Raw genomic sequence first — 25,300 nt, 5'->3', positions numbered from 1 at the left:
TTTGGCAGTGATCTTAAGTAGATTTTTTGCCCAAGAGGCTGAGTTAGCCACAAGCTGGTTCATGTTCAAAGTATCGTGGAATGCCAGCTAGGCGGGGACAGGATGCAGTAAATGTCAAAGGCACATCTGTTTAATTTTTCACTGTTAAATTTTCAACAAAAGATTTAAAAAGTGGCCTAGAATGTTCAGAGATTTTTGACTTTTAGGCATAAGAAGAACCAAATGCCACTTGTTTAGTTGGGTTAATTCAAGGGCATTTTTTTTGGCTTTTAAAAAACATACATTTCTAAGAACTAGGTACTGATGTTTTTAACCAAGAGAACAAAAATGATCCGCTTGCTGGGACTAAGAAAAAGAGGATGCTATTAAAGGAAAAGGCTTGCTCCTTTGGGACTTGGTCTGTTATAGCTGGAGCAAGTATTTTCAGTAACAGCTCCTGGGAATTTGTTCACTCTTGTCATAATGAATCAGGAGAGCATGTGGTATAGCACACTTAAATCCAAGGGAGGTAGAATAGAGTGTGGTCAATAAGACCCTTCCTGATAGCTCATAAACTATACAGCATCACAGCAATTAGGCCATGATTTTCACTTGCTTAATCTGAGGACTGAGACATGACATCAGTAGTGTTTGAGCTAGCACATACGAGGGTACTTCACAAAGTCCAGGGAAAATGTATCTTATTCAAAAGAACTATGCATGTATTTCAATTTTTTGGTACCAAAACAAATTTAGCCCTTAATTCAATTTCCCCCATTCCCTAAAGGGTACTTTTAGAAGTACTGGGACATCATTTAATAATATAAAAATATAAATATAAATGTAAATATAAATATAAATAAATATATATGTATATATGGCCTTTTGAAATTAGCACCAGGATTCATTGAGTTTATTATCAACTGCACTACAGAATTATGGAATTCTTTGGTTGGGAAAGACAATGTGACCAAAGTAGATACTGGTCCCTGAGCCAGGCAGGCAGCCACATTACTGTAGGCATGTATCTGCTTTGTACTCTGATGGGGGATGGCTAAATGGCTATTTGCTGGAGCCAGACTATAAGAGGAGGTATCCCAAGGTGTTTCAAATCATTGCACATTGCTGAGAAGTAGCCTTATTTATAGTAGTAGAAAGACAAGCCCATTCTGAGTCACGGTGGTTCTCATATACTTAGACAACACCATAGCAGCTCCAAGGTATTGAATTGGTTGTAAAGCACTGGGCATAGTGGCAGGCACATATGTGTAGGTTTGTCATAAATTACAGCTCTTTAAAGCTACATTTCAGAGAGTACAATTCCTCTATGAAGAAGGTATTATGTGCTCCACAGAGAAAACTAAAGCTAATATAGGTTTAATAATTTGTCCAAAATTATGTTGCTAGGATTTTTTGCAATCTGTATTTGAAGTCAGGTCTATTAGAGTTCAGAGTGTAAGCTTTAGACCACTGCACTTAAGTGATCTTCCAGTGGTATTCGCTTTATATTAAAAAATTGTGAGTACTTTCCAGGTATCTAGGTAGATCCTTGGGGTGGGATCACAAGTCATAAATGACATTTTAAAATAATTTACATACTGTACAATTCCACAATGGATTTAGATCAGCTGTTAGAAAAATATAAGGCTCAAGACTATTTCCTCTGTTTTGATTCATTTTCTTTAGTAACACATGGTTTTGCTTTCACTTGCTAAGGTACATCCTGTGGATCTTTTCTAAGTACAGCGTGCATATGGAGTGATCCATCCTGAGAGGTGCTAAGCAAGCTTGCTCTGGTCTTCTCAAGCTCTAGAGAAGCTACAAACTCTGAATCCACTCTGGGTTGGTGATGTGGCCACAGAGCATTTCTGGGGTATCTCTGGCGTTATAGAATTTTTTGTGTTAAATTCCCTAATAAATAGGGTCAAAAGTCAAGTCCCATGGATGTCTGGCAACTCTCCAATGAGTTATAAGGAAATGCTCCATGAGCTGAGATGATTCTTTGATATGAGCAGGGAAGGAAGGTATTTTATCACACAGAAGGAAACACCTAAGAGAAAGTGATTGTGAGTTTGGGTTACAAGTTATCAGAATTCAGTGTACAGTGTCCATGTTTCCTTCTAAATAAGAGAGTACTTACTTGAGAGGAGAGTGATAAAAGGATATTGCATTCAACCTTGCAAGCTGACCTGTGGGTGACAAAGGACACAAACAAGAGAGGTGATATGTCAAGTTGGTGATGCAGTCAAGCTGGTGAATTATTTGGCTGGAAGCCATGCACAAAGGCAGACAGGAAAGGAGAGGGAGAGAGAGACAGACAGACACACCAATGAATGAAAGCAGTATTTTGATCCACACGATAACCATAAGTTCACAGGTCATTCAAGGAAAACCACCTTTGTGTTCTTGAAGGCATGTATCTTGAGTGGGGACACAGAGGCCCGTTATGTTCTCCCAGCCCTTACTCTGCCTTTTCCATTAAAGTCACTGGCTACAGGAAGGAAAGGAGAGGAGGAGTTTAAGATCTACCAGAGTTGGCAAACTCAATTGGACCTTAAGTTGTTGATAGAATTTCCCTTCAATTTACTCACAAAAGGTTAAATCCCTAATTCATAAAAATAAATAAAAATCTAATATTTTAAATGGAATGTAGAAGATTGCTTGTCTTAAAATGAATTTCTAGTGCTTCAGTTGCTACTGTCACTAAAATGTGGAACTGATATGAGCTCAAAGAGGGAGGTCTAATAGGGTTTCTATAACAGCACGAACTGGAACAATGGTTATTTAGCCACGTGATCTCCCTCCATGCAGCAGAACCATAAGAGATCCTTGTAGGTTGCCACCCCTCAGAGTTTCTTCCCAGAGATGCCCTGACAGCTTCATTCCAGGCTGGTTTCCTTCTTGTGGGCAAGCCATAGAAGTTGCAAATAAAGAGCGCTCCCTTTGCGTTTGCAATCAGGTGACTGTTTATGAAAAGTGGGAGCATGGCTCTTTCTGAGTATAGTCACCCTCCCCTCTTTTTTGTATGACTAGACTTGTGGTTTTAGATTATTTAGCTGTGGTTATTAAACTAAAAGGCTAATGGAACATCCCAAGAGAAAACCCTTTTGTTTGATATTGTTGAGGTGGAGTAGGTGGCCTTGCATTTCCCTCTTGAATATTCTTCTTGGGAAAATATTTCAAGGCTTGGTTTATAAACATAAAAGAAGCAGGAGACAGCTGATTCTTGCTACTTCTCTTTCCTTCATTAACAGAGTAAGAGAGGGCCACTGCTGACCTAAGAATGTGTAGAAAGCTTGCATGGCCATCGTACAGAAAGTCTGATGGAAAAAAAATGACCTGCTGGAGCTGGCGAACAGCAGGTCTCAACCAGGCAAACATCTCGAGCTCCTAGAACCCAACCAAACACCTGCTGATGAAAGGGAGTGAAAACAGAAAGACAGACAAACAAGGGAGTAGAATGATCTCCATGGGGAAAACGCATCACCTTTAGGATGAGTTACCAGTTATTTATTCCCATTTGCAAGTGCTGTATTCTGAGAATTCCCAAATGGGTTAATATACTCTAGTACATCTGAAAATCGTCCATCCATACTTTGCTGAGCGCAGACCTACAGTTCCCCAACACTGGTGTTTGTCACTGTCTTCCTTACTTACATTTGGCATGAGGTGGGCAGTGAGGGAGGAGGCTGCGAATGAATAATTCAAGGGAAGAGGTAGGTATGTTTATGCCTATTCAATTTCCTTGTGCCCTATGCTTTGTATCCTTACTATTTTTATCTTTTTTTTTTTAATTTATGAAAAAAAAAAAAAAAACCAAGCATCTTTCCTTCGGATCCTGGAGGAAATATGGACCATTAGTCACTAGGTTTCTGCTGACCTAATAAGGCCCCTTTCTATTTTCCAGACTAGAATTTATGAGTACATGGTGAGTGACCACTCCAAAAAACATTCAAAATTTTTGCCTAGTCCATACATGGACTGACTGCGGTCAGAATATTCCAGAAGGGGTGGGGATGGGGAGTTGAAAGGAAGGAGAAGGCACAGATTTTCTGAGTATAAGACCAGCTACAAGGGGCTGGGGCTGAGCGGGCTCGGAGCCCCAGTACCTGGTAGGCCTCATCCTGCAGCTTCTGTTTCAGGTATTCCTCCATCTTCAGCTCGTTCTCCAGCTGCCGGACAGAGTCGCTGTCATAGTTCTCATCCTCAGGCTGCACGTAGGAGTCCCCATCTTCTGTGACCCTGGCAATACAGCACAGGTGGCATTTTGGAGCAAATCTTAAAAAAGAAACCTGAGGGGAATCCATACATTGGCTGCAGCTTTGTTGGTATGTTTACTTCCCTTACACCTCCCAATTCATGTTCATGTCCTCTTTTACAAAAAAAGGAAAACTTTAAAAACATTGGCAGTTTGGAGAAAACATATGATCAAGACATTATCATGCACAATTTTCCCATGGCAATCTGGTTATTGCTGGTGTTTCTAGAGTTTACACCAGCAGGGGTGGGGAACCTTTTGCTGCCAAGAGCAATTTGGATATTTACACCATCATTTATAAATGATCAACTTAAAAATTAGCCTGCTATGGGCTGGCACTGCGGCTCACTAGGCTAATCCTTGGCCTATGGTGCCAGCACCCTGGGTTCTAGTCCCAATCGGGGCACCGGATTCTGTCCCAGTTGCTCCTCTTCCAGTCCAGCTCTCTGCTGTGGCCCGGGAAGGCAGTGGAGGATGGCCCAAGTGCTTGGGCCCTGCACCTGCGTGGGAGACCAGGAGGAACTACCTGGCTCCTGGCTTCAGATCGGCGCAGTGCGCCGGCTGTAGCAACCATTTGGGGGTGAACCAACGGAAGGAAGACCTTTCTCTCTGTCTCTCTCTTTTTCACTGTCTAACTCTGCCTGTCAAAAAAAAAAAAAAAAAAAAAAAGGAAAAATTAGCCTGCTATAGATTTCTTGGATTTCAAGTCCTCCCTGTGGTTGCCTTGGCAGGGCCAGACCAGATGATTTTGTAGGCCGGACATTTCTGGCCCTTGGTTACAGGAATGAGCTGGTCCTTTAAAATGTTTTATAATTTCAAAAATGACAAACTTGTATTTGTGTATGTGTGTGTGTGTGTGTTTTGGTGGGAGAATATAAAGTTTTCTCAATCTGAGGGCTTTAAAAACAACTTTTTTTAGATGAAGCCCAAGAACAATTTCTATAAGAGGAGTGAGCCCTCTAGTGAAATAAAGCTTAAAGATATACACTCTATTTTTTTAATGATAGAATCAAGCCTCAGAATATCAGCCAATCAATGCCAGAAGGGGAATACTCTAAACCCTAACTCTTAGCCTCAAACATTTATAAAGCTGAATATCTGAAAAATCCACTTACGTTATCTAATTCTGCTATAAAATAAGAAGATAAGAATAAACTTACCACTAATGTGGGATTCTTTCTCCATCTACTCATCTTTTAATATGAGAAGTGGTTCATGGGGCTGCATATAAATTCATCAGGTATATCATCACATGGTTAAAATATTCTCAGGGTAAAACAGTGCATGCTTAGACAGGACACATACAACTGAAAAGAATGGTCAGGGGAAAGTTTCTGGGTTGGAACTTGTATGTCATTGTTCAAGTTTATTTATAGCTCTACAGCATGTTCTTGTTATTTTTGGAAGTTTGGGACTAGTCTAAATAGGTCCATGAAGCCTCTGTGAACTTTTCCTCCCAACTCCTGAGTCACGTGTTGGTAGCTGGGGCTGCTAACCCAGCATAACAGGGAAGCAGATTGCAGTGGCTTTAATAGGGTTGGATTTTAGGATTGGGATGAGGATGTTTTAGGTGACCACCATGTAAACGATTAATAATAAAAAAGTCAAACAAATTTGTGTTGACTAGACAAGACAGGCAACAACTAATTCACCATTTGTGTAACAAACAAGTCGAACAATTCTAAATTATAGAGCAAAGGACAAGCAAGTGCACTAAAATTAGAAGCAGCAGCCTCCTGCCAATTTCAGTTACGTTCTAACAGTTTTGTTTTGCTGTTAGGTTCTGCTGCTTCACAGCTGGCTTTCAAATCACATCTCTTGATAATTTTCCATCATTCCTGGTCTTGGATTGAGAGCCAAGACACCAGAAAGGCCTCTGGTTAGTTTCTTCTTTGGGTCTTTACAACAGCCAGGATATTTTCGTCAACTAGTCTAAAGCACTTTTCACATTAAGCAACACCACCCTTCTCAAGTTTCTTTAGTGTTCAGCTACTCCGTTTCCCAGGCCTCGAGTCAGCTTTTGCTCATGGTTTTCTACCTCCTTGAGCCTCGTTCTTCCAATGGCCAACTTCCCCCCTCATTTTCTTTTTGTTTCCAAGCTGGACGCTGCAACTTCTGTCGTGTCTCTGCCTGTTTCTCAGTGTCGATTTGCTTTGCTGGCTACTCTGAGCTGACCCAGGGTCATAGAAAGCCTAGTGGGGATGTCACTGCTTCTGCTGGCTTCTATCCAGCCATGAATGCCTATTTGGGTACAAACCTTGCAGAAGGGTCTTCCAAGCGTCAGCTTTATACATATTCTAGAAGGCAACCAAATTGGATTTCTTTACAAAAAAGTTTTATACATTTACTGGTTTGAATTCTGATGCTTGTATGTTGTGTTTAGATCCATTCTGAAGATAGTCTCTCCAGCATCTCAGGGCCCTGCAGTGAGAAGGGAGGATGAGGCACCTCCTGCACTAGTCTAAGTCCAAAAGGACAGGAATAGTTTTTTAATATTACAGATGGTCCCCATCTTATGATGTTGCAACTTAAAATTGTTTGACTTCACGATGGGGTGAAAGCAACATTCAGTAGAAACTGTATTTTTAATTTTGATCTTTTCTCAGGGTATAAATATGAGGTCCAATTCTCTTTTCATTTTTTTAAAGTCTTATTTATTTATATGAAAGTCAGAGAGAGAGAGAGAGAGAGAGAGAGAGAGAAGAAGAAGAAGAAGAAGAAGAAGAAGAAGAAGAAGAAGAAGAAAAAGAAAAAGAGAGAGAGAGAGAGAGAGAGAGAAACTTCCATCCACTGGTTCACTCCCCATTGGCCACAATGGCCAGGGTTGGGCCAGGCTAAATCCAGGAGTCAGGAGCTTCATCTGGGTCTCTCATGTGGGTGGCAGAGGCCTAAACACTTTGGCCATCTTTTGCTGCTTTCCCCAGGCCATTAGCAGGGAATTGGTTTGGAAGTAGAGCAGCTGGGACATGAACCAGCACCCAATGGAATGTGGACATTGCAGGTGCTGACTTTACCTGCTATGTCACAATGCTGTCCCGCTCCTCTCCTGCAACCCCCCTCCCCTGCTCCCATCCCCGACCCTTCTTTCTGATGCTAAGTAGCATCTGTGAGCACAGAGGAAATAAGCAACACTATGGTGTGCTGTGTTGCTAAGCTAGGAGGTTTGATACGCTGGGTATATCCTATGTATTACATGCATTTTCAATTTGTGATATTTTTAATTTATGATGAGCTCATCAGGCTGTAACTCCATCGTAAGTTAGGAACATCTCTATTTTGTATAGAACTAGTGCAATGCTTTTGGTGAGCTGGGCTTTTAATAAGCACTGGTTATTTGAGGTTATTAATCCTCAGGGGCAATTTAAGTCATTTTGCTAAATCTAAATGCTGTTCCCTTCTTACCTCTTCGGGCAGCAAAGGAAACTGCATCATCCATTTCCAAAACAGAGAATGAAACGACCGTGTTCTTACTTTCTGGCTGCTCCCTGTAGCAGCAGTAGACTGTTCTGCTCGGAGGAAATGCTCCCCAGGGGAAGGCACTCACATGTCGCTGCGCATGGTGCTTGTGGTGGCTCCACTGTGAATATACCCAGGCTTCCGGGCTTGGATCTGCGCTAGAAAAGCCTTTTCAGAGGTCGGTGATGGAACCAGATCTTCAAACTGGGCGCGGGTAAATTCAGAATCCACATTACTCTCCGTTTCACTCCCCACCTCTGGTGGGCACAAAGAAATAAAGATTGGCTTGTTAGATCTTTTAATAACCTGCAAAGGGCTCACTTAACATGGATCCATCTGTCCCATATAAAATATTAGCCAGTTACCACACATAAGTAAATTGTCTATTAATTTCAAAATGAGAATCAATACAGATATGAGTAACATAAAAATCATTTGGTATAAATAATATTCTTTTTAATCCTAAAAATGAGGAATTTCTGTGTGTTGGTAATTGGTGGTTAGGAACTAAAAGCCTAAAATGTTATAGTCCCTTAATATTTCAAAGAATTATAAAAGCATAAACTGGCAGTATTTGAGGCTTCCACAGCATTCGTTATGGCAGTGGATAGGTATGTGTCATTATTCATGATATAGAACTACTGTCATTTTATCTTATTTGGTAATCCTAATCCAAATACCATCAAATGCCCTTTAATTACTTTAATTCTTATTAGAAAGGCTTTGAGACATTTAAGTCCAGATTTTTTTTTTTTTCAGTAGAGAGTAGATGAAGGAACTGCTGAGCTAAAACCAGCCCCAGACTTTTTTTTTTTTAATGCTTGTTTCATTTCTTACAGTAATTGTAATCTCAACAGTAAGAACCACAGTCCTGCTAGATAAATGCTTTACTAGGTTTGCTTTTAGATGGAGATGTCTTAGTAACTGGTAAGATATTTTGCATTTTCATTCTGCTGAAGTTTTAAAACGTCTGTGTAGTTTTAGGGGTTTAAAGAGTCTCCCACGGTTTTTGCTATTTATTTGCTGGGTAAATCTTTCTTTGGAGATATTACAAAGGTACATTTCTGTTTAGCCTCATTACAGTAATCATGCTTTACAAATTAATGGAGTCCAAATAGGTAAATAAAACATTTGACGCTATCAAAAACTTTAGCAACATGCTACTTTGGGTCACCATATATTTTAATGGCTGTCTTAGAATTTTAAAATTATAAGTAAATTTAATATTTTTCTTTATTTTATCTGCCTTTTCCAAACCTTCTACATTGGGCATATATTAATAGTGTTTGTAATAAAGGCTGGCGCCATGGCTCAACAGGCTAATCCTCCGCCTTGCGGCGCTGGCACACCAGGTTCTAGTCCCGGTTGGGGCGCTGGATTCTGTCCCGGTTGCCCCTCTTCCAGGCCAGCTCTCTGCTATGGCCAGGGAGTGCAGTGGAGGATGGCCCAAGTGCTTGGGCCCTGCACCCCATGGGAGACCAGGAGAAGCACCTGGCTCCTGCCTTCGGATCAGCGCAGTGTGCTAGCCACAGCGCACCGGCCATGGCGGCCATTGGAGGGTGAACCAATGGCCAAGGAAGACCTTTCTCTCTGTCTCTCTCTCTCTCACTGTCCACTCTGCCTGTCAAAAAAAAAATAATGTTTGTAATAAGCAGAATATGAGCATTACTAAAATATGAATATACTAATAAGTATCTACATAGATCTTTAAAAGATATTTTACTATTTGACAATGAGCATACTGCCAAGAGAGGCCCTTAGCACCTCTGGATCTCTCCACAGTGGACAGAGGGGACAAGAGACTCACCAGAATTCAGCTCCTTCACGAGAGAGGACATGGTATTAGTGATGGAATCTGCTGCTACTAGCAAGTCATTCCTCAAATTTCTTCTTGAACCTTCAGTGAAGAAAAAATAATAATTAAAAAAAACAAGGCTTCTCCTTTTCCACAAATTTTCACATTGTTTGCTAATCCTTTGCATTGATAATGACATGGCTAAGGGTTGATGTTTGTGTAATTTACTGTCCAAATTGGGGCAATTTTGAAAGTGAAAAGGAGCCATTAGTAAGACTGGGTGACCTGGCATAGGCTGGGATGGTCCCAGGTAGACCAGCATATGTGGTCACCTTTGAAAGAATCATCCACACAGGTGAGAAGTCTTCTTTAGCTGGGAGAATTGCGCCTCCCCAGCTGCTGTGGTCATGGTAGCCTTCTCCTGGTGGCTGAGCAAGTGGGATCTGCAGAGTCTCTGCCTCCCATCAGGGCTCTGGAGCTCTCCCTACCTGCATAGGTACCTCTTGGGAATGGGAAATGTATGTACTAAGTGCTCCCAGAGTGTGGGTAAGAGGTGAGGATTTTTGCTCTTGCTGCCAAGACACAGGCAGACGCTTGTCATGTGCTCTGCCCTGAAACTTAAGACTACGCTGAGATTTAGCTCATGGTAAAATGAGGATTATTTTTAGTTTTAGGTACCATAAGAATTAGATGAGTATTTGTGGGTTGGCTTGGGAATGAGACAAGGTAGAGTTGGAATAGTTTGGAAAAAAGGTTCAAGATGCCAGATACCTGCCTAACAAATAAATGGGTTTAGTATGAACATTTTGTGAACTAGAGGTTGCCTATAGGTCACATTTCATTCTGTCATGTCTCAGAAAGTGATAAGTAAAATATAAATACACTTAAAGTTTAAGAAATCAAAGTAGTTAGGTAAAGACATTTGTCATATTAGAAAGCACAAACTGATTTACAAAACCATAGATTTCTTTAAAATATTTCTTTGGATAAGAGATAAGAGTATCTGTGGGAGCCGGCACTGTGGTGTAGTGGGTAAAGCTGCTACTTGCAGTGCCAGTATCCCATGTGGGTGCAGGTTTGAGCCCTGGCTGCTCCACTCTTGATCTAGCTCTCTGCTATGGCCTGGGAAAGCAGTAGAAGATGGCCCAGGTCCTTGTGCCTCTCCACCTACATGGGAAACCTGGAAAAAGCTCTGGACTCTTGGCTTCAGATTGGCCCAGCTCCAGGCATTGTAGCCATTTGGGGAGTGAATCAGCAGATGGAAGACCTCTCTCCCCCGCCCCTCTCTCTCCACCTCTCTGTAACTGTGCTTTTCAAATAAATAAATAAACCTTAAAAAAATAGAATGTTTCTTCACTCTCTTGCTATCCTTGGATTATGGATGTTAAAAAATTTTTTAAAAAATCTTCCAGGTGAAAGGTGATATTTATTAAAATGTGTATTTCTACAATTCTTTGAGAGGTTGAGCATCTTTTCATATCTTTACTGGAAATACATATTTCTTCTTTTAAGGTTTTTATTTATTTATTTGACAGGTAGAGTTACAGACAGTGAGAGGGAGAGAGAGAGAGAAAGGTCTTCCTTCCATTGGTTCACTCCCCAAATGGCTGCAACGGCTGGAGCTATACTGATCTGAAGCCAGGAGCAAGGAGCTTCTTCCCAGTCTCCTATGCGGGTACAGAGGCCCAAGGACTTGGTCCATCTTCTACTGCTTTCCCATAGCAGAGAGCTGGACTGGGAGAGGGGCAACCAGGACTAGAACCAGTGGCCATATGGGATGCTGGTGCTGCAGGTGGAGGATTAACCTAGTGCGCCAGAAATGCATATTTCTTCTCACTGTTCATTACTTTCTTACTGATTTTCACATGTTCATGTGTGACAAACTATGAAACAGGATTGCATCTGAGCTGGAAAAGTTGTCCTCAGGTCTTTTTTTTTGTCTTGACTTTTTTCTATGCTTCCCTTTGCTTTACAGCTTGGAGTCACATGTCTTTTTTTTTTTTCTCCTTAGATTTATATGTGAGTTCCTGGAAGAATGCTCACAATATAGCCAATTTGGAGAAAACACAATCTACAGCCTAAGGTGCAATGCATGATCTTGTTTGTATAGAAAGAAGAGTATGCACCTGTACACACAGGCTTAAACATGTCTATACTGTACAAACAAAAAGTCGGGAAGTACTGTGACTTCTAGGAACATGATTCATCAGACTGAGGGTATCCGTGAGGGGAATCATTTTTTTTTACTGTCTATAAATTTAAAAAGTGATGGTAAGAAAAATTTTAAGCCATTTTCCTCGGGACACCCCCACAGGGCAGTGTATAAATGGAAGAGGCATCGTGTGGGAGAAGGCAGGTTGGCATCTCCATCCCACTTTGCACTCCTCTGCTAATGGTGGAGGCCTAACCTTATAGCCCCATATCACAGAGGCAGTGATTCAACTCTTGAGGCCATCTGAACGGGGGACCTAAAACAGGCAGATGGGAATAACAAGTTCTGGAGCTCTATTATACAACTGGGTGGCTACAGATAATGTTAATATGTATTCTATTTCTTTATTTAAAAAGAATAACTAGAAGGTAGGATTATGGATATTTTTACCATAAAATGTTAAATATTTGAAGAGACAGATACATTTACACTGACTGGAGATTACACAATGTTATACACATATCAAAACATTACTTATTTATAGATATGTACAATTTGTAAATGTGTTAACATTTTAAGAAATAATAAAAAATGACCAAATGTCCTTCTTGGTTATCTCAGAGCTAAAGAGCTGGGATTATTTAATCTCAGTGTTGAATTTTCTTTAATGTAAAGACGATAGCAGGAATAAAGATTGTTTAGAATTTGAAATGGGTTATATTTATAAAGCTTCCTGGGATAGCGGTTAAAAGATTTTCCCATCCCTTGATGAGCAACCACTGACTAAAAATAACAGGGCAGGTGACAGAAGCCCAAAGGCGGCCAAACTGCGGCATGAACAAAGAGGCGTGGGGTGTTCCTAAAATGGCCATGGGGTAGCCCAGAGTAACCACGTATGGCTCCCAAGGCTCTTGCTACTCCACAGATCTCGGCCACTCATTCGCTATGTCAAAGCAGACCATAAGAAAGAACAAAGCCACTTACTTTGTGCAAACGCCTCTTGTACGTCACCCCCTACCCCCGTGAGGGAGTCCTGAGGCGTGTGGGTCGGGGTGGAGCAGGCGGAGGTCGACCGGATTGGCATGGGGATGGGCCTGCTGATGGTGTGGCTGGGGGAGGAGCGAGGAGAGCTTGCTCCCTGGGTCTGAAGAGACAACGCAAGTTGTTAATTTGTTTTCCCAAGAAAACGGCCCTATGCCATTCCCCATGTCTCCTCTGGTCACATGTTAAAAACAGTGATGGTGAACTCTCAAAGCTGAAGGAAATCGACGTAATTGAGATGGCAAGCCTAAACCCCAGTTTAGGTGGAGATAATTTAGGACCTTATTATATAGAACTGGAAGTTTGGGTTAAATGTTGAAAGCTAGGCATATTAGTATAGCAATGCTCTATAATACATGAGATGTGTGCCCATATAAAGAATAATATAATGGTTAAACAGAGATAATTACAAGGTGTGTATTTTCTCCTGGAAAGAAATTTGAAGAATAAAGACATCAAGGAGAAAGTTTTAAATTCAAACTAGGGGATGACTTGAGATGGATGTGGTTTATATACTCCCTGGATTTTTCTATCTATGTATCCTGGCATCATCTTTAGAGGCTAATTCACAGTTTAAATCATGGCACACAACATAATGAATGTCAAGTTCCAAATTAAGAATCCAGTGAGGTAGAAGTGGCTTAATTCCTGTTGTGCAGTATAAGCTGACTTTGTCAAATTACTCTGTGAGTCAGAGATTCTTATGGAGAAGAGGAAAAATAAAAATTTGTTTTTAATCTTGGGCTACTGCTTCCTGCAGGAAATGTCTTTCTCTGCATCTATGAAAAGACAGTATTCTACCAGGACCATAGGAAGAGTTGGGTTTTGAAATAAGGAAAGAGAGAAGTAGAAACCAACTAAAAGCCACTTGTCCCTGCAGGACAGTCTTTGGTATAAAACCATTCTGAGACTGCCACACCTTACATTTTGTTTTGTTTTCTATAATGCAGGTTTTGTTTCTATAATGCGGGTTTTTTTTTTTGAAATAGTTTGCCTATTTTAATAATTAGTTGATAAAGGAAATCAGTCACACATGCATAAGGAAATTCAAGGAGACCCTCAAATGCATACACGGCACACTAAGGGCTCACACTGATTCCATTCCAGTCTGCTGGATCTGCCCAGCTAGAGTGAGGACTTCCACAGCAAGGCCTAGAGGTTCATTGCCAACCTATTCCAACGCCTACCCATGCAGCACAGAGCAAAGCTCTGGAATAGTCAGTCTAGATTGTTGATTTGGCTTTAGCTGCTTGCAGTTAAAACACACATCAATCCTATAAAATGCCATGCTGTTAGCTCTCCAGGGCTCAGAATCACACATAATTGTCAAAATCTATAAAATGAGAAAGATCTAGAATTAAAAATGAAGCAAACGAGAGCAGAGCACAGAAAATAACCCATGTGGCGCCCAGAGGGCTGAAGATTCCATTCTTTCAGTACCTTGTATTGGTCTGTCCAGGCCAAGGAAGAGCACTTTGCCCAGGAGCGACGCTCTGCAGCCTGCTTGGCTCGGCCTGCTCAGGGATGCCTCTGCTTCTCCCCAGCAGGCATTGGCAGCTCAGCCCCTTTACCTTGAGAACTTCTGTTTCTGAGCTAATGCTGCATCTCCCCCGCCCCCGACTGTTTCCCGTGCCAAGAATAGAGAGCTTCACCTTCGAGTCGTACTCTAGAATGTTCCAGGCGGGAGTGGGGGGAGTGCTTCATGTACCTTCTCACTGATTTCTGTCTGTGAGCCTAGGAAGTAGGCATCATAGTTCTACCTGTGCGGTTTGTATCCCAGTGCCCTGAGAGGTGACTGGAGCCAGACTGGCAGGGCTGGAGGCTGAGCCAAGTGCTCTGAGAATCCGGGGCTATTGGTGGTCTGTGGCTGGTGGAGGAGGATCATTCAAAGGGAGAAGATACTGGTCAGGCACCCCGAGGGCTGCCTATCCCTGGCAAACCCCCTGAGCATCTTCTCAAGGCAGGGTCCTTAGAGGGATCCTGGACCTTTCTTGTCTGTCCTCTTTACCAAGGGACCAATCACAGCACAGAGAGGAGATTAGACAGGAAGTGGCACAGGGTAGTTTTAGGCTCTTGCCGGCTACACAGCCTGGGAAAGCAGATCCTCTTCCATGGTGGAAGGCTCATAATCATACAGCTTCAGTTTTGGATGTACTTTGCCGTGTATAAGGCACTTGTACATAGTTTTGTTTCATTTACCTAATAAAGTGGTAGGGGAGAAATCTTATATTTGAATGGCAATCTGTAGTCTATGGGGCATTTTAATCTCAAATACTTAGTCTTCCTAACAACTGTATGGGACATTATTATTCCCACTTCATCGATTAACAAGATGAGGCTCAGAGAGGATAATTGGGTTCCCCAAGGTCTCTAAGCTAGAGAGTGGCAGAGGTAGAATGGATCCCAGTCCCCATAGTACCATAGTGTCTTCTCAGGATTGTGGGTGTTGTAACCAGTCATGCGCTTCCATCCATGCTCAACTAAGTGGAGAAAGGTTCAGCAATCAGAAGGTTGAAATGGAGGAAGGCACAGACCCACTGCTGTGTGATATTGGAGCAGCATCCTAGCGCCTCTTCCTGGGTCAGGCAATGCCTTTCAGTCACTAAGTGATGGAGAGGTGTGGGTATCCAGTGTGGCGGGAGGGTCTTTGGGTGGTTTATCAGCACAGAAGTACAGGCCCAAGGTCTTCTTTCTTATCTACAATTTTGAAAGCAGGAAAGCTCTGACAAACATGCTATTTCACAATGATTTGGCCCAAATGGATGACGCTAATGGATGTGGTACCTGCAGTGTATTGTCTTTCAAAAACCTGAATGGATTCTGGATTAGGTACATATCTGACCCCAGTGATGTCAGATATGGGGCCATGGCTGTCCTGGGACTGCAGTGCACTGTAGCCCTGCTTGCCCTGTTGTCCCAGGCTCTCCAGCTCTGCTCATGGGGCTCTTCCCCTTTGGTCAGCGTTTGTAAGGAGAGGCATGCGTCTGGCCCTTTGACCTTCCTCTCTGTGAGCCTCTTCCCTTCTCCTAGTGCACTAGGCTCTCCTGTTAACCCTGTGCCTGAGGCGTTCCCAGTCCCAGCTTTCTCACATTAGCACCCTACCTCTAACTCCAACGTTTCCTGTTCCTTTCTGTCTGCCTCCTCTTCCGGTAGTGGTCGTGTTAAGAGACAAATACTTGATTGTGTTATGTGTTAAGGGAAAACAATGGACTGAATCTGGATTACATCAATGTGCACATGGTTAATAGCCACCATCTTCTCAATGAATCTCTAGTTGGTATAATTCCAAGCATTCTGATCATGTGAAGAATTTAGGTGGAAGATTCTGCATTGAAGAAAAAATTCAGTTGTATCTTTTGGGCAACTTGCAACTCCCAGTAATGTCCAGCCTTTCCCTAGACTTGTGATGGTAGGATGGTGACTCCTGGGTGGTTATGGCCCCTCTCTCTTTGCCAGAACACTGTCCAGTTTGATGCACAGAAGCTTCCTAACACCTGCTTTGAGGAATACCATCTCTGATCTTCCTTTATGTTCTGTCCTTGTAGGGACACTCAGAATGGGCAGCTGCCTCTTGGTATTGGGCCAAATCAGTGGTGATGCAAATGAGCTTCATTTTCATAGGTGGTGGCCCATGTAGAAAGGTGGCCTCCATCCTGGTCATGAAGCATGGCTCTCTGCCAACTACTGTAGGATGGCTGGAATGACTAATCTCTGTGGACATCCTTTCCTGGAAATCACTCAATGATTAATGGAGCAAAGACTTAAGGGACAGTGGTCCATGCAGATCAATATATAGATCTGAAATTCCCAAACAGGGAGCTGATTTATGGAAGAAGGAATACATATATCACACTTGGCAAATTTAAAATAGATCTCTTCCTAGAGAATGAATGAAAAATTAATTTCTGCACACCATCATCTGAGTATACTCAACCTTTTGTATCAATTTTTAAAAGTCTGACATAATCCATAACTTTTCTGATTTTTCTCCCTAAAAAGTAGTTTGGTTTCTTTCTTAGTCCTTCAAGAAAAGGAATAAATGTTAATTGCTGAACAAGGCTATCCTGGCAAAATACAGAGCAATGAGGCAGCCTTTTCTCTTTTTGGGCTGAGAAGTCAGACCTGGGTGTACTCAGCAGGCTGGGAAGGCACAGCAAGGCTGCATTCTGCTACATCCAGCCCTCTTGTAGCCTTCTTCCACTATCCCCGTACTACTATCACACTCATGGTCATTTCCATGCTTGGGCATGACTTGGATTTTAATAATGGAGATTTCCAGGCAGAAAGGAGGAAGTATCAGGCAGACAGAAGGGAATCCTGGGCCTTGGAATAGAATGAGCAAGGTGCTAGAAGCATAGGGGAGCATGACTGGGATGCTGGCGAGGCCGGCAGGTGGCTGCAGAACTGGGTTCGCTGTGGGGAGTAGCAAGAGATGAGGCTGGGAAAGATCCAGGTTTGAAGGTCTCCACTGTGGACTTTACCCTGCACAGGAGGGTCATCCTCTAAGATTTTTGAAGGAGAGAAATACGTTTTACTTCTTTAGAATTAATCAATTACTAATTAACAAAGAACAAGAGGTGAGATAAGGTGTATGTTTTTGAACATGAGATGATTGTCAGCTAGGTGCTGAATATCTTTGAAGCTAATTACCTGCCTCCCTGGCTGTTGACTGGTTCATTAGTCTGAGGGAAAAGCACCAGAGAGGATGAACATGGAAAAGAAAAGAAGATGAAATCCAGGCTGACAAAATTGATCTTTTGGGGCCTCCTCACATCTAGGATCATATCGGATGTTAACCAGAAATAGAAAAATGTATTACTGGACTGTGTTTGTCATTTTTTCTAAAATTATGAATCTGTTGTCTATTGTCACAAACAACTGCAATGGGTGAGCATTTGGCATAGTGGTTCAGTTACTGCTCAGGATGCCCATATCTCATATTGGACAGAGGGGCTGGTTTGGAGTGCTGGCTCCTTGGTTTCTTATTGTTTCCCGCTAATATGCATTCTTGGGGGTAGCAGTTGATAGCTCAAGTACTTGGGTCCCTGCCCTGCATGTGGGAGAACTGGATTGAGCTCTACACTCCTGACTTCAGCTTGGCCCAGCCCCGACTTTTGCAGGCATTTGTGGGGTGAACCAGCAGATCAAGAAACTGCCTCTGCTTCTCTCTCTGCCTTTCAAATAAAATGAACAAAATTACAAGAGATACGAACACAGTTCTTTTCAAATTTTCTCTCTCAATGGAGACAGTCAAGTACAAGGCAGTCAGTCAATGCATGAGTGCAGGTGTGTAAAATATGGGTCAAATTTGAAAAGTTACATATACAAGGGTACTTCAACAAGTTCATGGAAAAATAGGTTTTAAAATAGCTTGTTGTGGGGCAAAAAATTTTTCAAATCCATGTGTAGTTTTTTCATAATATGCATCTTTCATGAACTTTCTTAGGACTTCTTGTATGCATGGATTTCAAAAACTCTTTTGCACCAAACTAATGATTAATTCCTTTTCTCATGAACTTGCTGAAGTACCCTCAGAAACTGTGTGTATGATATACATATGTACACCCATCCAGAATTACCCTGCAATTCATGTAGTATTTTTACAAAGTGCTTTCACACCCATTAATTTTCAGAATCCATAAAAAAATACCCTTTGAGGCAAGTCTTAGTCTCTTGGAGATAAATTATCTGGAAATAATTGACTTAAGGTTTCACATTGTAAGAAAAGAGCCAGGACCACTGAAATTCAGGCCTAATTCTAGTAATCTTGCAAAGATAATAATCACTGAAACCTTATTTTAAAAACTCGAAGTCAGTATACTTGGTTTCAGACTGGTATGCATACTATTTGGAAGTGGAAATATACCAGGAACCCTGGAGCATATCAACACTACAATTACACCCCAGCTGCCTTCATGATTAAACTTTTTATGAGTGTTCTTTTTATGATTCCTTCAATAAACCTTAAAGATACACAAAGAAGAAAGAGGGTAGGATGACTTCAATTCAAGTTTTGTAAAAAAATTTATTGCTTGTGATACCATAATCATCATATTATATTACAGGCACTATTTATTTTTAAATTCATGTTCTCTCCTCAAGGGGAATAAATTCATGCATTATCTCTAACAAGAAACAGTATAAGTAGGAATTATATATACCAGCATAATAAAACACTACATTGAACCACACAGACTTATGATAAAAGCAAGTAGAGGTTATTAAATCAAGCACAATGTGTTGTGTGGGGGTGTTTAAAGTTTGATTTTACAAAGAGAATGTCCCCAAAGGGGAAAGCTTACAAAGAAAAACAGAATTTAGAAGCAGATGCCACTCTAAAACTTCTAAATTCTCTCCTTAGATCATGTTATAACATGAGAAGTCTACATACTTGGATGACATTTGCTTATTTCCTTGTAGAGTTGCTTCTGTAGGGCTGGTATTGATGGGCTTCTGTCTTTCATTCTGACTGAAGGTCAGTATTAGAAAGAGCCACATGACATCTATGACTGCAATTTTTCCACTTTATTATTCAGTACAACTGTGAATCTCTGAGTGGAGCCTATTTCTTTATGCTTTCTGTCACAGAAATTTTGGTCTCCTGAGAAGTGGTATGTTTATACCACTAAAACCACTGATTATATTCTCTGTTTGCCTCCTTGCCAGAAAGCTCAGAGTCACACCCTTATCCCTTAAGATTAACATATTCACATTTGATTTCCCTTAGTTTTTGATTTTTAAATTTCAATTTTATGAAGTCTCTCTTTATATCTTTTATTGTAAGCTGCCTCAGACCCTTTCAGAAAAGTAGCTTGAGTATAACAACCAATCAATCAGTAAGATGGGAAAGCTATCCTACCCCCCAGATAACTCTACTGACATCTGGGGGTCCAGACCCATGGCCCCTTGGAACTATGCTGCAGCGCCCCCTTCTGGCAGGCTCTCCAAGTTGCAGAAGCTGGCCAGGGGCTCTGTGGAGAAGCTGAAAGGGGTGGTGGCAATGATGCAGATTTATTTACAGGCACTGCCATAGTTTGGCCCCAAGTGTAGGATCGTTATCAACTTCCTGGTCCATGAGAGCCTTTCAAGAATGTGCTGCCTGGGAAATGGTAGGGAGGGGATTCCCTCAGGAAAATGGCTAAAGCAAGGCTGACCAACTACAGGACCATGGCCCCTCTGTCCACTGGGAGGAGGAAGGTTATAGTTGAGTCTTATTTCCTTTTTCAAATGCACACACTAAGAAAGAGACAGGAAAGAAAAGAGGCATTTTGCAAAGGGAAGTGCAAGAAAAAAAAGGGCATTTTTCTCTACCATGATCTAAGTGTGTTGGAAGTACAACAGCAATACCCCTAGGAACGCATTCATGGGCAATTATACAGGCTGTAAATCCCTCACCCAGGGGGACCGTGTTCCATTAAAATTTAAGCTTAGTAATTTTTTTCACAAAATACAAAATAATGTAATACATTGTCTTTATTGTCTGATATTACAGATTTTACACTTTCCTTTTTGCTTTTTTTTAAACAGACGATGGGAATGAAGGATAAAAATGTGTCCAGCATTTGGCAAACAGTCTTTGTTACACACAAACACACACAATGAGTAATAGAAAAGAGCATACAGGAGAATTAAAAGATACGTTGAAATTGGACAGACTGTGGTTTTAACTGATCCACGGAAATAATGTGAAACTTCTTCATAATGCCAATGAGTGGGATATATTGTCATACACAACTTGGTACATGCACTGGAAATTATGACTGTTTTATTTTGCTTTTATATAATTATATTTCCTTTTGAGTATGCTGCTCCCTCTGCTGGCTTCTGAACCTGATCGCAGGGTCAGACGTAGGGCTCCAGTTTAGGCTAAGGTGAGAGTCACAATGCCCTCTATTTCCAGAAAAAGAAAAATGTATGTCATGGTCCTGTGAACTGCCAGAACAGGACAATTCTTGGTGATAAGAGAAAGGCTAAAAGCTTCCTATTCGTTAGACTACTGGCAACCAACAGTTGGGATTCTGCTTTGGGGAAGAACCAAAAAGATGAGAAATGAAGCCCATTACTGGGGACAATATTTCTCTCATAAGACTGAAAACATTTTGGTGAGCAGTGGGAACAGGGCTTCAAAATTATGTGATGCGAGGACATGAAAAGAGGTTTTACACCTTTTCAGTAAAATGGAAACTGCTCTGCACGCCCACGGCATGAGAGGATGCGGAGGTGAGCTTCTGTGTGCTGCAGGTTTTGAGATATTGCTGACGTTAGTGTAGTCTGCTGAAATGGTGGTGGTGTCTTTATATTAACAGAAGGGTCTAGTCAACAGCCCTGAAAACCATAAGACTGTTTTGAAATTTATATATCTGGGGGTCCACAGAGTTGTCAGTTAATTACAGTTTGTTCTCTCTTCTAAAAGATTTAATAGCTCTTTGATGCCCACAGTAGAGATAGTTATAAAAATGCTAAACTTTATAATCTCAATTCAAGCACTACATTGGAAAGGAAGCAAATTAGTATGATTTTTTTTTTCTTTCCAAACTGAAGCATGAACATACATTAGAGGCAAAAGCAATGAGAAAATCGGCAGGATGGCAGGCCCCTCCACTGTTAGTTAAGACCTGCAGTAGGGGACATAACTTACTCCCTGCTTCAGTTCTTCTTCCTACAGAAAGATTGAATCAATAATAGTTAGATTACCCAGGGTTCCAGGAAGAGCAGGTATATACAGTGTGAAGTAATGCAAGATGGGAGATACATCAACATGGCTTCGAAGGCAGATCCAGGCCTCTGCCACTTCAGTGACTACAGTTTCAGGTCTGTTATGTATTTGAGACTACAGACACATCTCTTTCCTCTATGTGTCCAACCATCTCTCGGAATGACCTGTTTCTCTAGCCTGGTGTTTGCACATCCTGGTAATGGGTTGTATTCACTTGGGCCAGGCTGCTGGTTAGGTGTCTGGTGGTCAGTAATCTCCTATCCATCACTATGATGACAGAAGCTATAGGAACGCTAGCAAGGTACAGTTCTCAAAGCTTCCTGCCATTCAATGAAGGATAACATGGGTTCAGACCTCTTCATTTTGTACAATTGTATAGAGAAGCAGGAAAGAACTTTTCTGTTTCATCAAATAGGATAACAGGCCGGAAACAGCAGCAGGTTATTAATTATCTTATCCTGTCTTACCACAAAAAGTAGGAAAAAACCATGAATTCTACACTCCACATGTCTAATATACTAATAAAGTTTTTTGGAGTAAATATAAAGCATTCCTAATATAGATTGCTAAAGAGGACACTGATGACAAAAAGTTGACTGAAGAATAAAAAAGGAAAACAAAAGAAATGTTACAAGAGCAGTACCTGTGATTAAAAATAATTTTTGTTAGGGAAATAAATGAAAAAGGGAAAGAGGAAGGGAGAAATAAAGGGGAAGGAAGGAAGGAAGGAAGGACGAACCAACAATACAGAAACAACAAATTGTCATGTGTTGGGGATGTGAGTGACGCCTGAACTGAAAAGCAGGAGCTGCTGCCTCACAGGGAGCTGTCCTGGGAGCTGCAGTTCCCAGCTTTGGCGTGTCACAACTCTCATCTATATTAGTTCCTGTTTCTTTACATCAGGCAGGGTGACTATGCAGCTCTGACACTCCTGCTGGCCTGTGGACACAATTCGTCTACTTTTTGACTTGAACAGAAATTCAGTGTATACTGAAGGAAGGAATGAGTCTTTATCAAAGGAAGAATGGCACTTCAAATGAGAATATCAGATTATAGCACTCCACAGAGGACTTCTGCAGATACCTAAATAAACTCTGCCTACAGAAGAGTAAGCAGATATTCCCACTGACTGTTTGCATTTGAGACCTACAGATGTCGTGTGACTTGCTGCTAAAGCCACACAGATGGCTAAAACATCCTACTGAGATTAACATGTTACTTCTTTAATAAAACTAAACTTGCCCAAGTTAACAGCTATATTTTAATTTTCTAAACTAGGTAGTAGCCTCTATTCAATTATAGTCAATGTTGCTGAAAACTATTAAATGTAAGATATTTCTTAAAAAATTCCATTTTACGACTTTCAAGGACATAAAGGAATGGGGAATAAGCTGAGAGGAAATTTCCCCATGCAAGTCTTCAGTAGTCTGGTTGTAGGAAATGGATTAGAATGAGATCTGTAGTTGACTGCTAATGACTCACGGGTCTAACAAACAGTTCTGCATCTGAGTTTGAAACAACACATTGGGGGAAATCAGGTATATTAATTGGAAAAATAATGGCACATTCTGTGTAAGAGACCTGACACACGCCATAGCAACAGATTGTAGAAACTTATTTGAAATGGCTGACCTTTAGCAGCTTCATGAGACCTTCCAACTGGACCATTAGCTCTCTCCGGCTCTCCTGGAGAGCAGACATTCTCTGCTCCAGCTCATCTTTGCGCTGTCTAAGAAAGAAGCAGTTGTCATCAGAAACAGCATTCAACTCGCTGAGTTACCCTTCACGGTTCTATGAGACTACCGGACTCTGAAAAAGGACACCCCTTTGCATCTTTGACATGGTTCCCAGACAGGTAACTGTCATCAATCGAACAACTGCAGCTGGGCATATACTTCTGCTTGTTAGAAGCTGTCCTGCATTTAGAAAGAATTAAAACCCTTCCAGACATTTCCACCCGTTGACTATGACCTAATTGACCATTTAACAAGATATTTTCTGTGGCAGGCCTTGTGTTGTGCCATTGGCTTCCCTTGAGACAACAGGCAAAAGCCAAATTTTCACTGAAAAAGGCCAATCTTCCAGGTAATCTGGATCCAAAGATTCTTTTGTAAATTTGCAGAAAATATTGATTACCTTAGTGTTCAAAAACATGACTTATAAATAAATGTATGTTTTAAATATTTTTCATCCCCAGTATGCACTGTGGTAACATTCAGAACTGAAATATTAATGTGCGTAGTTATTACAGACAAATCTAAGTTTTTTGGCTTGTGTTTGCTTTCATAAAGTGATGTGAGAATAAAGGAATTCCTGTGTAATTGACCCACACCTGAAAATGATATATAAAGTTTGTGTTTGTTTAATTTTATTTTGTTCTAAAGAACTTCTATTAAGATGTCAGGCAGAATGGAAACCACTAAGGACAATCTACGTTCCATCATTTAAGTTGACACTAAGAGGTACCAGAAATATCTAAAAAGGAAAAGAAATGAAAAATGGAGAATAATATTATTAATGGCTCACATTTTTGAAGGATACATATACTTTCAAAACCAATTTCAAATCCATTATTTTATGATCATTAGTGAATAAGTAATATATACAACTTTCCCTTGCCCTACAGGCTTCTGTTTGAGTTTGAAATATTAAAACTTATATTCTATAAATGTGTGAATGCTTTAGCTGTGTGTGCATTAATGCATGAACTGATGTGGGTACTCTTGATGGCACAGACACCATATTAAGGGAAGCTACCGCAGGAACTCAGACATGAAAAATGGACAATATAAAAATGTCATATTGAGTTAGGTCAATGACTCATTCAGTTGAAATATATTTTGTAGGATGTCAGGTTAGGGCTATAAATGAGACATTTCTAATTTGTTTCATACAGGCTTTCTCTATAATGAATTTTGAATTTAAAATTTATAAACATATCTTGGTCTCCTTTGACTATACTTGCATTTATATTTTTAAACTTTGATTGTCATTTATGGCTTATTCCTGAAGCAATTCTTCCTTGAATCCCCTTTATAACTGCCTCTCTTCTGCCTGCAGAGGATGAGGCACATCAACATTTCAGAGGCCGTAGTGCTATCTCTTTTTTTGGCGATTGTCTCTCTGGGCTAATAACACTTTCTAATTTTTAAAGTCTTGTCCCATTAAAAACACTCTTCAATGACAAATCCATTAATTGCTTTTCTTTGATACTGTCTTCATGTGGTGTACTGAGGACTTCAGAGTACGGCTTGAAATAAGAGTAGGTATATCTCTGGTTATCTTTTGTATGTGGGCCTGTAGTTTTTGGTATTTTGGAATATTTTGAGAAGGTAAAAGGAAAATTCTAATATTGTAAGTAAGAAATGCAATGGAGAGGACCTCTAGGAATGCGATAACAAGGGGCTCATGCGGCTGCACTCTATGGCCACCTCTCAGTGTGTACTAAAGTAACTTTGCAAGAGCCCATTGTTTTGCAGTTCTTTGAAGTCTGAAATGACAAGCACATACCCAGGTCAGGATTTCTTTCTTTCCTTTTTTTTTTTTTTTAATTTTGACAGGTAGAGTTATAGACAGTGAGAGAGAGAGAGAGAGACAGAGAGAAAGGTCTTCCTTCCGTTGGTTCACCCCCCAAATGGCCGCGAGGGCCAGTGCTGCGCTGACCTGAAGCCAGGAGCCAGGTGCCTCCTCCTGGTCTCCCATGAGGGTGCGGGTGCAGGTGCCCAAGCACTTGGCCCATCTTCCACTGCCTTCCCGGGCCACAGCAGAGAGCAGGACTGGAAGAGGAGCAACTGGGACTAGAACCCAGTGCCCATATGGGATGCCGGCACCGCAAGGCTGAGGATTAACCAAGTGAGCCACGACGCCGGCCCCCAGGTCAGGATTTCTTAAGCAGGGTTATCA

At 41.2% G+C, this 25,300-nt stretch overlaps 1 protein-coding gene across 16 annotated transcripts in view; it reads right to left on the bottom strand.

Annotated features, from left to right (window-relative positions):
- Positions 1-25,300, bottom strand: part of DTNA (dystrobrevin alpha) — a 303,884-nt gene that overhangs the window by 4,616 nt on the left and 273,968 nt on the right. For 7 of the 16 annotated variants that reach the window (XM_062201516.1, XM_062201515.1, XM_062201520.1 and 4 more), the window contains 5 exons: positions 23,030-23,126; positions 12,625-12,784; positions 9,501-9,590; positions 7,782-7,950; positions 4,089-4,221 (listed from right to left, as the gene is read on the bottom strand). In XM_062201516.1, coding sequence (XP_062057500.1) covers positions 4,089-4,221; positions 7,782-7,950; positions 9,501-9,590; positions 12,625-12,784; positions 23,030-23,126 — 649 coding nt within the window. Of the gene's footprint in view, positions 1-2,119; positions 2,169-4,088; positions 4,222-7,781; positions 7,951-9,500; positions 9,591-12,624; positions 12,785-20,136; positions 21,341-23,029; positions 23,127-25,300 lie in introns of those variants that run through there. The other 9 variants (XM_062201522.1, XM_062201524.1, XM_062201531.1 and 6 more) reach the window with 2 other exon arrangements.

Source organism: Lepus europaeus, chromosome 9 (assembly GCF_033115175.1).
Source record: "Lepus europaeus isolate LE1 chromosome 9, mLepTim1.pri, whole genome shotgun sequence".
Classification (NCBI taxonomy): Eukaryota; Metazoa; Chordata; class Mammalia; order Lagomorpha; family Leporidae; genus Lepus; species Lepus europaeus.
This window is presented reverse-complemented; position numbering and strand designations above follow the sequence as displayed.